Source organism: Plectropomus leopardus, chromosome 7 (assembly GCF_026936395.1).
Source record: "Plectropomus leopardus strain MGB_pleo_1.0 chromosome 7, ASM2693639v1, whole genome shotgun sequence".
NCBI classification, from domain to species: Eukaryota; Metazoa; Chordata; class Actinopteri; order Perciformes; family Serranidae; genus Plectropomus; species Plectropomus leopardus.
In genome coordinates this window covers 29,380,641-29,396,264 of record NC_142182.1, presented here as the reverse complement: position 1 = coordinate 29,396,264, position 15,624 = coordinate 29,380,641, and the positions used below count along the sequence as shown (strand labels likewise).

The following is a 15,624-nucleotide window of genomic DNA, read 5'->3' as shown; positions in this document are numbered from 1 at the left end:
TTAATGTGTGCCATTCCAAATAGTTGTGTGACTCGCAAATATAAAAATGTTCTTTATTGACATGAAAAGTGAAACATACAATATTTCAAGCCAGTATTTTGGAGTTTGCCTTCAAAAATTACCAGCACTGCCTGCACGAAGGGGGGAATAATTTCAGAATATTGAAATGTTAAACTGGCTTTAAACCGTTTAAGCTGCAGTAAACCACAGATAAAACACATAAGACTTCAATTCTTATTTTTAAAAAGAGAGAGGACAGAGAGAGAGAAGACCCATTTAAGATTTCTGCTTAGAGTGAACATCATAATGTGTTTCCAAACAGTATAAGTTGTTGGCAGAGGTAGACAGCAATAATGGATGCCATAATCATAATGTATATTTCACTGACACAAAAACATGACTTAGATTTTACACTAAAAACGCAGGAAAATCAATTGTTTCAAGACACTGCCTGCCTATACTGACTACAATCTAATGGGGCAACTTATAAAATTAAAGCTGGGTCTATATAATAACAGTAAATACTCAATTTCAAATTGTACAGCAATGTGTTGTATATTCTTACAAAACTATCAGCTATCTCTCTGAAGTTTGTTTTTTTGCAAAAGCATAGTATAAGGCTACCTGCCACAAACACACTTACCAACAATGATACGTGAACACGTGTTCGAGGGATTAAATCTTAATGATAAACAGAAATGTACTTTGTAAAAATGTTTAAGTACTGCCAAGTTTACATTCTATCGTGATCAAAATGTGAAATATGTTATCAAATCTTTAACAAATTGTTAATCCTTCTTCATGTTGGCACACTTTTTGTGCCAGTGTGCCTCATGCTGCCAGAGATTACAAGAGATTGTGACCTATTTGCTCACAATTATCCAGTAAGAAATAAGCTTTGGCATCCAGTTTTAACAAACAATGTTTAGATATTCGTAAACGATATTATACTGTAGGTGTAACTGTAACACTGTGGCGAAAATGTGAGTGTCAACAAAAGTGTTCAATATACAAACAAATAATGCGGCTGACACTGACGAGTAAAATGTACGCTTACATTTTTAAGGTGAGTCGTGAAAAATCTAATTCAAACAAGCTTTAAGCAACGGTGCTTTGGCTCACTTCACTTTCATCATAACACTCTGTAGCAAACTAAGCGAATCTTGTCTCATGGAATTCTGACAGTCTGTTTAATTAATCTGAAACACAAATGTAGTGGATATTCACATTTGTTGTAAGAAAAGCTTTTTAAGTGATTGGGGGAAAAACATCCATACAAGCCTGTGTTTTTTTTTCCTTTCATCGATTCATGGTCCATCGGAGCTGACTCATGCACTTTGTTGCTCAATCTCAGCGCTACTTCCAAACAGGGTCACCAGCTGCTCCTCATAGTTAGCAATGTTTCTCTTCATGATGTCCATGCATGGGCCCAGCAATCTCTCAAAGGCTTTGACATCCATGGCTGAAAAAAAAGAGCAGAGGAGTCGGACACAGTTTAAAGGTCTGGTGCGCAAGATTTAGGGGGATTTACTGACATCTAGTGGTGAGAATTGCAGATTGCTACAAGCTGGTGGGTCTCCGGGTTAGAATTCCTTCAGTGATTTTTAGCAGGAGCCAAATGATCAGCAGATGTCTCTTCCTCTCCAGAACAAACTGACCAGCTGATTAAGGCTGGTAAACACACTAAATAAAGCAGGAGCACATTACAAGGTAGTGTTCCTTCTGTGTTGTTTGGCAAAGCATCTGCTAATGTTTGTTCAATTTTAATGTTTGCTCCAGACCGTCAGGAGGTTTTGACCAGGAGCTGAATTATGCACAGAGGTGTCCTACTCTCCAAGACAAACAGAGCAGGTGATTTCAACCAGTAAAAAAAAACAGTGAATTAAGTAGTGGTAGGTTAAAAAATCAGTTTTTCTGACGCTGCTCATTGCGGAGGGGCTACTAACTACAGTGCACAACACGAAAAAAGTGAATGGCCCTATCTAAAGCCGGTGTTTGGTTTGTCCAATTTGGGTTACTGTTGAAACATGTCAGCACCAAAGGACAATCTCCATAGGAAAGAACCCGCTGCCCATATCAATATAAACAGCTCATTCTAAGGTAACAAAAACACAAAAATTCCTATATTCAAGTGATTATTATTAAAGAAAACATACTTATTACATTATATTTCATTTCTGCCAATTTATCTCCCTAAATACTGTATACTGGACCTTTAATTAGGGTTAAAGACAATAATGTAAAATAATAATTGGTATACCTTTAAGTTTACATATGAGCTGCAATATATGAGTGATCACAAAAATGCAAAAAAATATACCCAAGCATTTGACGCTTCCCACAGCATAGGCTGATGCAGCTCTGGGCTTGTTTGTGACAAGTGCCAGCTCCCCAAAATACTGGCCCCTAGAGCATGTGGCAATATCCACCTCCTCTTCCTCCTGGTCTGTTTTCGTCTGACAAGAAAAGAAATGAAAATTTAAACATACCAGGACACACAAACATCTTTTTTTCAATAATTAAAAATTAAGGTAAGAATGAGCAAACACACCCTGCTTCTTTTCATGGTGATTCTAACTTGACCCGACTCAACAATGTAGAAGCAATCTGCTAAATCACCCTGAAACACAAAGCACAAAAGAATAAGCGACTCAGTCTTTAGAAATGCTCCAACGCAGCAGAAAATGATCAATCTGAGAACAAATCATACAAAAAGATTAATCACCTGAGCAATTATCTGCTGTGAATCACTGTATACCTTGGTGGATATTACATCCACTACCTTCATTCTCTCTGACAGCTGTGGATAAAAGAACAACTGGTTGAAAATGGTTTTACTCCAAATGTGTACTGCACTTTCTTCACAGTGGGGAACAAAACTGATCTTAACCTCTAATGACGTAAGCAGTGGTAGCGTTTCAATGAATGCCTCATACAGCCTCCTTTTCTTGGCATTGTTCTTCACTATAATCCTCCTGAATGTCAGACGATCCTGAAACACAGATTAAAGACGAGGAAAACAATCAGGTTCATGCTTCAAGACACAATGCCTGGCTCTTTGTGTTGTTATATGTACGAAAGGTTAAGTCAGGTAATGGGACAAATAACATTTTATATCTTGTGCACTTTAAATATAAAGCAGCCAGTCGCCAAGGATGTTATGGTATTTTCAATGGAGAGATGCTTCACCTAAAACAATAATTTTGATTAGTCTGAGATAACTAGGATGGGCTGAGCAAAGATTAAAAATAAAATTTTATAAATGGCCCTAGAACTTGCAAGGAAAGCCATGAGGCATGTGGATTTTTGCTTTTTTTATAATAAGAGTGTTGCAGCTAAAACAATAAGGGCATAAGACCAAATTTGTTGTAGGATGTTGTATTTCATGAACAGTTTCACTTATATAAAAATATTTTCACAATACACTTTCCTTTTTATGTGAAAGGATTTTGCATGAGTACTTCATGCATTCAGGTAAAGGAACACTTTTCTGAAGTGAAACCTGTATGTTTTTAGTCTACCAGCGCCCGTAAAATCACAATATATGCTAAAGAGTGCCACCCTGTAAATTACAGGCCACATGTCCACTGTAGACAAAATTGTAGCAAGAAAACAGGCAGTAAAAGAACAGGCAAAGCATGGCTGAAAAGTTGATAGTAGTTCGGTCACATTATATTTTTAGTGAACTGATAAATAGATTTATACAAACAATCACAACTGCCCAACTTTGCCTTACCAGCTATCCTATTTTATCTGAACACAGCAGAGATACATGACAAGTTGTAAAAGTATATATATATATATATATATATATATGTATATATATATATATATATATATATATATATATATATATATATATATATATATATATATATATATATATATATATATGTATATATATATACTTAGACCCTCTCTTTTCTCTTGCAAAGCCTTGAAACAATTTTGATGATTCATGATGCAGAAACAATAATTCAAGATGTGCACACTGTCTGGCACTGCCGTTATTTTTAATGTATTTTTTTTTCTCTGTAAAAGTCCGGAAAATATTTATTTACATTTTCTCTACCATTCAAGACTATTCTGGTATCCTTTCACAAAACAATAACTCACATGGAACATTTTGCAGTAGGGGTCACTGTAAACCTGCATGTAACTAAGCAGAGCATCTCCTGCACCGCACAACACCACTCAGGATCATTTAAGCTGCATAAACCATTACGCCATCCTGCTGCTCTCAGTGACTGACCTTTAAAAAATAACAGTCATGTGCTATTGCTAGACAGATAGATAGATACACACTAAGCTGTTATAATAATAATTCCTGTCAGATTCATGCATTCATAAGGGTTTTAATCTTCAGCCATCAGTGTTATTTACTGTAGATTAAATGTGTTTGAGGAATAGGCTGATTTATCTTTACTAGTTATATGTTAGAATTGTTATTTTTGGATATATTTGAAAACTGAAATTATTAAATAAGACTGTGGCGCCCTCTAGCTGGGGAAAAATAAAAATCCCTGCCAAAGGAGTAGACATGGCTCCAATGTTGTGGTGAAGTGATCAGTATGGTCAATCCTAGGTCGTAGGACTTACTGGTGGAGCTTTACTTAAACTGCCACAAAGTATACTGTATAAATCCCAGATTGAAACCAGACCTAAGTAAAGCTCCTGCTATGTATCAATGCTGTAGGTTTGGTTTCAAAATTTGGGGGAACTTGTGAAACAGGGTGTTTGAGGGTCCTCTACAAGGACATTTTGAGTGTCAAACAATAAATTTACTTAATTCTGGTGCATTTTTATGCACCAATTTGTGCCCTTACTGCATTCATTTATGGTGTAAATGTTAATTGTGTCAAAATTAAAGTCCTCTGCCACCTTCGTGTTTTTATTGGTGAGGACAAATGCACATGTTGTAAATATTGAGGGAAATTGTCCCTTGCATCTTCCCTGAAATCTACTACTTCTCTGAATTATACTACTATTTGTCCAAAGTCCCTACAGCCGCACTGTCCCTCATTCAACCAGGGGATTGCTGGTTGAACGGGGCTGGCTGGTTGTTCACACACTCAAACACACAATACAAGTAACCAGGTCAACAGGGGATACAGCTGCAACCTGCCCCGTTCACACACGGATGACATAACAGAGCTGTTACCCACAGTTTAAGGACACGACCCTCACCGAGTCACTGATATACAAGCTGCTTCACAGAGCAAGCAGCAACTGAAAATTCACAACAGCTGTTCTGGATACAGTTCCTAAAACACTTTGATGTTTTTGAACCAAAATGTTGAAATTTTATTTAAACGGCAATGCAGAGGAAAAACTGTTTCCACCTTGACTTTTCTCTTCTCCTATACAGACACATTCAGCTGATCTGAAGGCTGCCCTCACTGAATGGGCCACAAATCATTTTTTAATGAGCCTGTATTACTTTTCTTCGTATTCGCTTTGCACATTCATTAGCTTTAATATGCATTAATGAACATGCAAATTCATATCCAGCGGCTTGATTAGAGCAAGCTCACTTTTTGCTTCATTCAGTGGGTTTTTTACAGTACGTTATATCAGTCAGACGACATGATCTCACCATATGGTGCCAACACTGCCACAGATAAGCTGGATATTTACTGTAAATCATGACAACTGACAGCACAGCGTGTTATAAAAACCTGAGCGTGGAGCCAACTGTGCTCCTGCATGAGGATTTAATGGTTTACTCACTAGGCACCAAAGGGCTCCAGGCGAGGTGGCGGTTATTGTGGCTGCCCTGGGGGTGTTGTACATCAATGCAAGTTCTCCAAAGCTGCCTCGGTTGTCATAGCAGCCTACCAGCTTCTCTGTGCCATCAACCTTCACAAAAATGTTAAACATCCCACTGAATGAAAAAAAAACACAAAGGAAAAAGAGGCAATCAGAGAAAATATTAACACATGGCAGCATGGGTGGATTAAAAGACAATTGGGCCCTGGACACAGGTACGCAAAAGGCCCCACCACCTCTCCTGCATGGAAGCAAGACAAACAGACTTTGTGGTAGTTTGCATCTGTCTGTAGTGGTTATGCATCTTTTTTTGATTAAATGATTCTTAGTTTTGCATCTCCTTGTGTTTGTTTTGTCTCTTTGAGGCAATTTTTGTCTCTGTATGGTAATTTTGCATCTTTTGGGTTTGTTTGTTTGGTTTTTTGTCTTTGTGGTAATTTTACATCTTTTTTGGGTGTTTTGTGTCTCTTTGTAATCATGTTGTGTCTAATTGTGGTAATTAAGCATTGTTTTTGGTTGTGTTATGTCTCTTTGTAGTCATTTTGTGTTTCTTTTTGGTGATTTTCCTGAAACTCTGGGCCTCTGGGCCTGTTCAACAATCCATCCATGCATGGAGCCCATATTGTTGTGCCCTTAAGTCTTATGTCAGCAGGAAGCATTCATTTTACAGATTATTCCACAAATATATTCATTTTGCAGTTGCATATAACAATCAATGATCTGTGCGTTATGTTGTAATAGCCACATAAAAGAAAATCACCTTTCAATAACATAAAAGTTGTCCCCATCATCATCTTGATCGATGATGTGCTCCCCTTCAGTGCAGAATTTCTCAAACATGGCATCCAGCACCTGAGACATCTCTTCCTGCAGTGGTACAAAATGTCATTTAAATGTATAATTTTTATGTTTTTACACAATCATGCAGAATCCACTCAGCATGCTATTTCAGCTATTTGAAAATAATCTTTACAAATCACGCATGGTGCACTGAGCTGTGGTAAAACACTGCTGGCCTCAGGCCATGTTCTCCTTTGTGTAATTTAAGAGATGGCAGAGCACAAACCAGAGGAGCACAGACTGCTTATGGAATAATCCACTCACCGGATCCAAATTCTTGAACAGAAGAATGTCCCAACATGCTTCCTGTAGTCTCTGTCTCTGTTCATCGGTTTTTGGGTGGGTGACCTGCAAATTGAAATACAGGTCTTGTGACATGACCCGATAACGTACGTGCAGAAGGCTATATAATATTGACTGTTTGATTCAGATTCAGAGCTACAATTCATTCTTCAAATATCAACCTCAGCATTAAAACAGGATCTTTGTGGTATGAAACACAGTTTACCCGTGGCTCTTTCTCCTCATCATCTTCATCAGGATTAAACGCTTCAGCACACACTGCATGACAGAGATCAACAAATTAATAAATTGGGTAATCACTGCCAGACAGCAAATTCATCCAAACATTAAAATTTCTGCCTAAAGACAGATAACATTTTAAAACAATATTTTAACCCAAACACCAAAGAATACAGCTTCACATCTATGTGACCCAGCCACACAACTCTCATCCCACTCTAACAACAAAAGCCGAATCCCAAGGATGATTCAGCGGCATTTCATGCAATAAATCTTTCAATAAACAACTTTTCTCGTTTTAAGTGTGGGGCTTTGGGGGGGGGGTGCGAGGATGACGGTGGCACTCATAAGGCATTTCCTTCCAATATTTTAATGGCAGGATAGTGTGGTCAAAACAACATTTTACTTGAATTAACCGTGTGTATTTAAAAACACTTTATATTTGAATTCACTAATGCAAGAACATTTACTCTGATTCTGCAAAAATAAAATGCTTAAACCCCTGAAACCTTGTTGATAAAATATATATACTTGATTACATTATTTTTTATTAAACATACAAGTAATATAAAGTAATACAAAGTGAAGCATATATATGTTTTGAAAAGGAAATGAAAATGTGTAATACATATAACTTTTTCAAAGATTTCTAAAATAACATGATTGACAAATACAAACCTGAGTTATGAACACCAGTGTGTGCATATTAATCTCTGTTTTTGACTTATATGTCGATGTGATAAACATATTTTGCTTTGCATGTTGCTTACAGTTTCATTATAGAAATTTAAAAAGAACAGTACAAAACACGTTTAAAAGAGTAGGTGCAATAAACTCTGGCACATTTTTTCAGTCAGCAATACTTGCTATGGTTTGTCACTGCTTCAAAATTAATGACTTAATTTTGTCACGTTGTGTGTGTGTGTGTGTGTGTGTATTTGTGTTGTATAAGTTTGAAAATGACCGAAATAAACGAAATTAAACTAAACTTGAACATTCTCTCCATTCAGACTGTCAAACATGCATATATCAGTCCAAATACTACTTAGTTATTCTTGTACAGCCAAAATCTTACTGTTTTCACAAGCAACAGATTATTACTAGAAGTAGTAGTTGTCTTCCTCACCCCGCCCACGTCACGCACTGACATTATTAACCAGACTTGAGACAAAGTGGTTTCACAAACTCTAATAAATCAATACTATTATATTAAAGTAAAGACAGTGAGGAGACACAGATGGAAAAATACTTGTACTGGAGACAATCTGACGTAGCCTGAGTCCTCATGTGTCAAATAAGTTTTAAATGTTTCCAGCACTGACACTACCCAGAGTTTTCCTCTTGACAGGACAGACTTTAAGCAAGAAACAACTCACCTGATGCTCTTCTGATGAATCTGTTTATTACCGGCGCTGCAAAAGCATGAAAACATATATTAATACTAGATTTACTTTATCTCACAGTGATTGAATCTTAACTAAAATGGGTTAGATTGAAGTTTTTACATCAGTAGGACATGTGCAGTGTACACCCAGCCCTGTCCTCATTAAGGATCCATATTCATTTGGGTAAAACCTGAATAAGGACAGCTGCTTTGAAGTGCGTTTGAATCAAATTCAAATGTAAAACACGGCATAAAGTGCTGAGCTTCCACACAATTGTCTCAGCATGAAATATACATAAGATAGGAGGTGTCATCCATTAATGGGCTGCCTGCCAGTGTTGTCTGAGGAGGCTCTTTGGAATATCATTAAAACAAAGCACTGGAGGTGTGATGGGGACCAAAAATTACAACAATAGTTAGTTTAATGACTGAATATAGTGTCCTTATGTAACCAGTGCAGACAGCCTTGCAGACCCCACCACTCATTGGGATGCTGTGTCAGAGCTCTGGGTTGCTATGCTACTTGCTGCACCTTATGGCAATACTGCACTGACCATTGTGTTGTATGTGACTACAATTTCGGATGCACAAATTAGGGTGGATAAAAAAAAAATCCCTTGCATTGCTTGCATCATGGCACAGGTTTAATTTTCTACCTTTGTCATATTTTAATCCATGATCGGGGGAGGCCCACAAGGCCTGCACCACATATTCAAATGACCTCGAGCTGCAGGTCTGTCTAGGAAACACAGTCCTTTTATTTGCAGCTGCTGTGCCTTGATGCTGTCTTCTTATCACAAAAGCGTGTCTGCACAGATAAAGACACGTTTCATTAAGCATCATTCAGCCCCAATGACCATATATGGCAAATGACAGAGCCGTGGTGGATGCAAGGTGGCGAGCGCTGGAGCATCACTGCGCCCAATGTGTCTCTCCCCCTGGACCGAAGGTGTGCACAGCGATACATCCTCATTATTAACAAAAATTAACAAAATCCACTGTCATATACATCTAACATGACATAAAGTGCATATGTTCGCCTACCTATGAATTCCTCGTCATCGTCGTCCTCCTCCTCCTCTCCGTTCTCCGAATCGATCTGCATGGCTTCGTCAATGAAATTGACCGCTTTTCCAGGTCTTGGGGCCGAATTTTGGTCATTGCCAAATGAGGCCTCTTTGGTCTCACTTTCCTTCAGCTGGGTGAAGTACTGTAACGCAAACTCGAGCAAATCCCTGGGCTGATTCCTCAACACTTCCACGGTAAAGCTCTGTAACAGCTCCGTCAGTCCTTCAGGAATTTCTATACTCATTCCTGTTATCAGTCTATGGATGTGGACAAAACCGGTTTGCTGCGAATCTCCCCAAAAGAATAATCAAAAGCACACAGATGGAAAAAGCCGAAATCAGCAGGCGGGTGTAGTCTTGCCACCCAGTCAGTCAGCGAGCCATCCACCGCGAATCCTCTCTTTTTCTTGAATGAAAATGGCTCTGGATTTTTCGTCCCAGCATCTTCTGCTGCTTCTGGCTACAGGAAACCCACGCATGTGACCCAGGAATCCATGGCAACCACCTATCCAGGGATTGCGTATGAGCAGCAGCAGCGCAGAAACTGCAGTCAGACGCAAAATACAAATGATGGGAAAGAAAAACCCTCGGGTGGATCAGTCAGATCGATTTTCACCGAGAGAGACGACACGTCGGATGTCTGTATTATGTCTCTTGTCAAGTTTTAAATTTCTTGTTTTATGGCCATAAATCTTATTTCCACAGAGAATGTCTCAAAATATTCCTTTGAAATAATTCAGAATCTTGTGTAAAAAAAGGCTTATAAAAGAGGAAAAAAATCGTTACATACAGCAGGCAGTAATAACCTTGCTAAATCTTAAAAGGATATCACAGATAAAAAATAGCAGGGGAGGCTAGATATGGTTGTAACAAAGGGGGGATGGTTGTAAGAGCAACACTTTCACCAAGAAGGTATGACATATGAGTCATGTGATGCATTTATTGTATGACCCCTTCCTTTCTGACCTTGCATGCTGTGTGAAGACGTGCAGATTTTAAAGCCAAAACACTGATCTACAGGTAGTTGGTTTTTTTTCTGGGAACAAGTCTATATTTTAAATAATACTGATACATTTAAAGTTGATTTATGTAACTTGTACAGAATTAGAGAGTTAGTCTCTGGGGGAATACACGAGGCATTTCATCTTTGCTCATTTTAAACCACCATTTTAAACAACAGCTGACAGGAGTGGGGACAGTTATAACAGCTTTTTGTGTGTGTGTGTGTGTGTGTGTGTGTGTGTGTGTGTGTGTGTGTGTGTGTGTGTGTGTTTCAGCTAACCTCAATGACAACCTCACACATTCCTCTATCTCTCTTACTTCTTTTTCCAGCATATCAGGGGACTTGTTGAGAAAAACTGACAGGTGTGTTTACACACATACTAAAATCAGCATCATATAGGGTGAGGCAGGTAAAGACAGTATGGTCGGTGCCAAATTTACTCTCTTTCTGCCATGTGACATTGAGCAGATACTGCGAGAAATGACAAAACCTCCAAGAAAGAAGATCGACACAGCTGTGTGGGCTATCACAACAGTCAAAAAGTTTTCTGTGACCAGCCAGTAAACGTCTCGACTGGTTATTTTACTGAGACAGACTTGTATTTTAGACTCACTCCACGTTAGGTAGGCTACTAAGCATCCAACAGGCACAAGTTAGTGAGTCAGGAACCTGTTATTAGTGTATTAATTCTTTGTGTATTTTTTTTTTGATTGTTTAATTTTTAATTCCTCACTCTTGTTGTTACAGCTTGCCCTAAGTTATGTTACAGCTAAGCCCAGTAGCAGGGAAGGTTTTAACAGTGGAACTGCTTGTATCTGATATGAATTAATGACTTCTGTTATAAAGCTGCAGAAGTTGGAAACATTGCTTTTTGGAGTAGACAAACGATGGTACTTTATATCAAAATCTGAGCGCTCTAACACAAAAATTCAGCTAGTTATAGGTAGTGAGACAAAAAGTGTTACAACAATACCCGGTCTTCCCTACACTTTTCTGGTAGGGGCATTTCTAGAATTTGAGAATATTGGGGGCTTGGTCTGGATCTGTGTCGCAGGGTGCTGGGGGATCCTCTAGTACATTTTTTATGCTTTTTATGCACTCTGGCATCTTATTTATTCTTGAAACTATTTTTTTTACCTTCCAGATTTATTATGATTTGTACTGTTAAAAATATCAGTGGTTGTTGGTAATAAGCAATACTAACAGAAACAGAATGTTTTACAAACTGCTTTCATTGAATATTTGTTGACTTAAGTTGCAAAAATAGTTAAATTTGCAATGTTGATCAACAATGTCATATTATTTTTGAGGAATTAATGCATGATGAAGAGAGTGCCATATTATCGATCTGGGGCTTTTATAAATTATTATGCCTATTCTTAATTTCAAAATATGTATATTTAGCCTATATATATTTAGATCGGGGGCTATGCATAAAACATTCAGGGCTGAAGCCGCGGACGCCCAGGCCTAACAATGTAACTGCATTTTGGGATTAAGAAACAAAATTTAACTGATCTAATGAACAGGATGAACAGTGAAAACTAGTCTTGAATTCAAACCGGCACTCCAGCTTATTTCCAATGATTAATTACATTTCTAAACTAATTAATAGCCGTAAGACAAAGGCTCATTATAGATGGAGTGTCCCTTTTATAGCGGCAGCAGTTTCGGCCCTATTTCTTGCTCTGGAGGTAGAAAAATGTATAAATCTGATGCATATTTTTAACATCATGGAGCTTTCAGAACATTGTGGCTTCCAGGCAAATACAGTATGCTGCCAGCAAGCTTCATTACAGGATGAAACATTCAGAACTAAAGTGACACAATATGCTTGGCCCAAAACAGGTTATAAGTGATTCAGTCATTTGGTTATTAAAAATCTGGCTAGCTATTGGTGATTTAAATAGGTGAAAAAAGCTTCTGAGTACAGTGGCTGACGCAAAAAGGCAAAAATGCGAATGGCTTTATCTAGGGCCAGTGTTTGGTTTGTCCATTCTGGGCTACTGTAGAAACATGGCAGTGCAACATGGCGGACTCTTTGGACGAGGACCCACTTCGTATGTAGACATAAACTTCTCATTCTACAGTAACAAAAATTTCTTATGGTCACATGATTATACATCATAGAAAATCAAATTATATTATATTCCATTTCTGTTGATATTTAACCCTAAAGCCCACACACTGGGCCTTTAAACCTGTAAAACTGGTAAACCCCTCTGTGTTCTCAGCTTTTACTGCTCAGGTTACTCATTTCAGCTTCAAACATAACACAGGTATACAGAGAGAAAAAGAACAAAAGAGAGGAGAGTTCATGACTACATCCTTAGGTGATACATAAAAAATAAAAGTTTGTTCCACGTAAATTTCAAAAGCATTAGCAAATGAGTGAAGACTGTATGACAGAAGGAAGGGAAATCAAGAAATCTGTTTTGGGGGCAGCAGAAAGTCCCGTCACCAAACCATTAAGTCTCTTGAGACTGCCAAACGTGCAACAACCCTCTTTAGTGTGCCACATTATAGAGATTATTATGTTGTGTTGGAATTTGATGGTGGTGAGCAGAGGGCAAAAAGAGATGAAGGAATAATTCTTGCAGCGTGAAATCACTTGATGGGGAAAAAAAAAATGACCAAAAGAGCACAGCTATTATCTGCCATGGTAGCTCGGCTATGAGACCCTTCCCCCTGCTGTGGCCCATATCTGTCACTCTCTATTAAGAAAGCACAACATTTTCTCACTCAGGCAAACATATGGGAGTACATGCATGGAGTGACCAGTAATGCAACACTGCTGCTGCTCCAAACTCACCACTCACAGGGTACAGGCTTTCACAGTGAGCCGATCTCCACAGGGATTTAATCTGGATGTGTGCAGTGAGACCCCTTCATGGCACCTACAGTAAGAAGACATCAGAGACAGCTGTTAGTAAGGAACATACAGCACATCAGCGCTGCTCTCTGAACCGTACATCCTGCAGACTGTTAATGCATCTCAACAGACAAATGAAGCTTGCAGCTGTGGCACCTGAAAGTTCAAAGATTATCCTTATGTTGCAATAAGAGTTTGGATTTTCATTAACAGAATGCAACACATATGCTTCACATCAAAATGTAGACAGAACACACAGGACGCATGTTCATATGCAATTTTAGTGCTTGAAAGTGTTTTATGAAGTAAAAAAATCATTCCTCAATCTCTTCAAGTGTCACATCTAGTTTCATTTATATTCACAAAACATTGCTCAATATTCAGTCTGTAATATGAATTAATTAATTATTAATATGATCAAATATTAATATAAAAGAAGATAAAAGAGATCACCAAAGTTCTAATATGCTTTTGTTTCCATATAAGGTTTGCTGACTGTACATTATTGTAATTTAAGTGGGATCCAGCCATGCCATGGTAGAATTACAGATAAAGGTAAAAATACATCAAATAGTGCAGCAAACAATGATGCAGGAAGAAAAATGCTGCATGTAATATAAACTTACATGTACACAAGGAAGTACAGCCCTGAAAAATAATGAACAGTATGTGGTTTACTGTATAGACAAGCAGGACGTGGACATTGTTGATATTTGGAATAAGGCTCAGTATGAACACAGTACAACAGGAGGTGGTCAATACTGTGTTTGAAGATAAAATTAAGTTTGAATGACAAGAATGTAAGTCACAACTCCGCCAACATTTTACACATCTACGGGAAAGGTTCTGAATGGGTAGCTCACCCACATGATGCTGAGTGTTTCATTATTTTCTCAGCAGCTCATTTGTGCTATAACACCAAGAAAATACACTTTTGGTGGTAAAGAACGTGAAGAGGATGCTTCTTTAACAGACCCCTCAAGCCTCTTTTTTTTAAAGATCATTTTTTGGGCTTTTATTGCCTTTAGTTGACAGGACAGTGTGAGTGTGAAAGGGGTAGCGAGCCCCCAGGCCTCTAACAGTTTCACAGTTTGTTTATGGTATAAATGTACTTAAGACATCAAACAGAACTGCTTATGATATAATATATTTACATAGTTCCTATTGAAAGTAATGCACAATTTCTTATGCCTAAATAAGATCAGATAAAATCTTGAAAAAACACCACTCACCTGGTATTTGGACTTAGACTGAGGTGCTGGAGCTGAATCGTTATCAACAGCGAAAAAAAGCACATCCGCACACTCAAAACCATGCAAAAATCACGTTTACTGTGCAAGCTTTCGGCCAGAGAGCTTCTTCAAGGCGTTACAGGTACATCAGCGGTATGAGGAGCTGGATTAGCCTCAATGCAGGACACCTGTGTCAGTCACTGAGTCTCGAGTAGCACGACATCAAGGGGATTGAAGTCCTTGAAAAAGTGACTACAGAAAGAACACAGCGTCACTACAGAGACAGTCAAACACCAAGTGCAACATATTTACAAAATGTGCAATATTTACAATGGATCTTGCTCAGCAAACATGATTTTAGCATGGATTTGATTGTGGGGATGTGGTTTTTTCACTATGCCTAAATAAGACAAATAAGACATTTCTTCAACACTTGCTCATTTACTGTATGAGACTGATACAAAAATATGACTTTAAAGACACAGAAGTGGACTGAAATTGTGATTTGACTACAAATGTGGGATAAGTTATTAGTTGTGTTGGTTATAAGCCATATGGTTCTTACTACAGTACCCCTTTGAAACAAAACAGGTGTTTACTACACTCCCACAGTAATAATGTTGCTGTTTTGGGGATAGTTTGAAGACATATGGCTGAATATTATGACTTCTATCAACTACAAATATTATGAATCCGTAAAAGTTTTAGCATTATGCCTTTTAGCAACAACTACATAACAAAATTTGTCTGTGTCTGTAAACTTAAATATCATGAACTACAGTAAACATACTGTTGATATAAATTCAGTTTGCAGTTTATTAAGCATGCCTTGATAAAAACTAAAGCAGTCCAATACAACAGTTCTGCAATAAACCCGTCATGAAAGTTACAATGATACGGTTTTTGTAGTAACTGTTTTACAGAGCTGTTGATTC

General features: G+C 38.0%; 1 protein-coding gene across 1 annotated transcript; it reads right to left on the bottom strand.

The window, feature by feature from the left end:
- Nucleotides 1–39: 39 nt before the first annotated feature.
- On the bottom strand, nucleotides 40–15,180 carry prkar2b (protein kinase, cAMP-dependent, regulatory, type II, beta). The gene is made up of 13 exons (XM_088080420.1): nucleotides 14,690–15,180; nucleotides 13,398–13,482; nucleotides 9,560–10,126; nucleotides 8,508–8,543; nucleotides 7,118–7,170; nucleotides 6,874–6,957; nucleotides 6,530–6,636; nucleotides 5,731–5,884; nucleotides 2,891–2,992; nucleotides 2,726–2,800; nucleotides 2,552–2,620; nucleotides 2,321–2,456; nucleotides 40–1,462 (listed from the first exon to the last, which is right to left on the bottom strand). The coding sequence occupies exons 3-13, from the start codon at nucleotides 9,825–9,827 to the stop codon at nucleotides 1,329–1,331; spliced, it is 1,218 nt and encodes a 405-aa protein (XP_087936546.1). The 5' UTR covers nucleotides 9,828–10,126; nucleotides 13,398–13,482; nucleotides 14,690–15,180; the 3' UTR covers nucleotides 40–1,328.
- Between the last annotated feature and the right edge of the window lie 444 nt (nucleotides 15,181–15,624).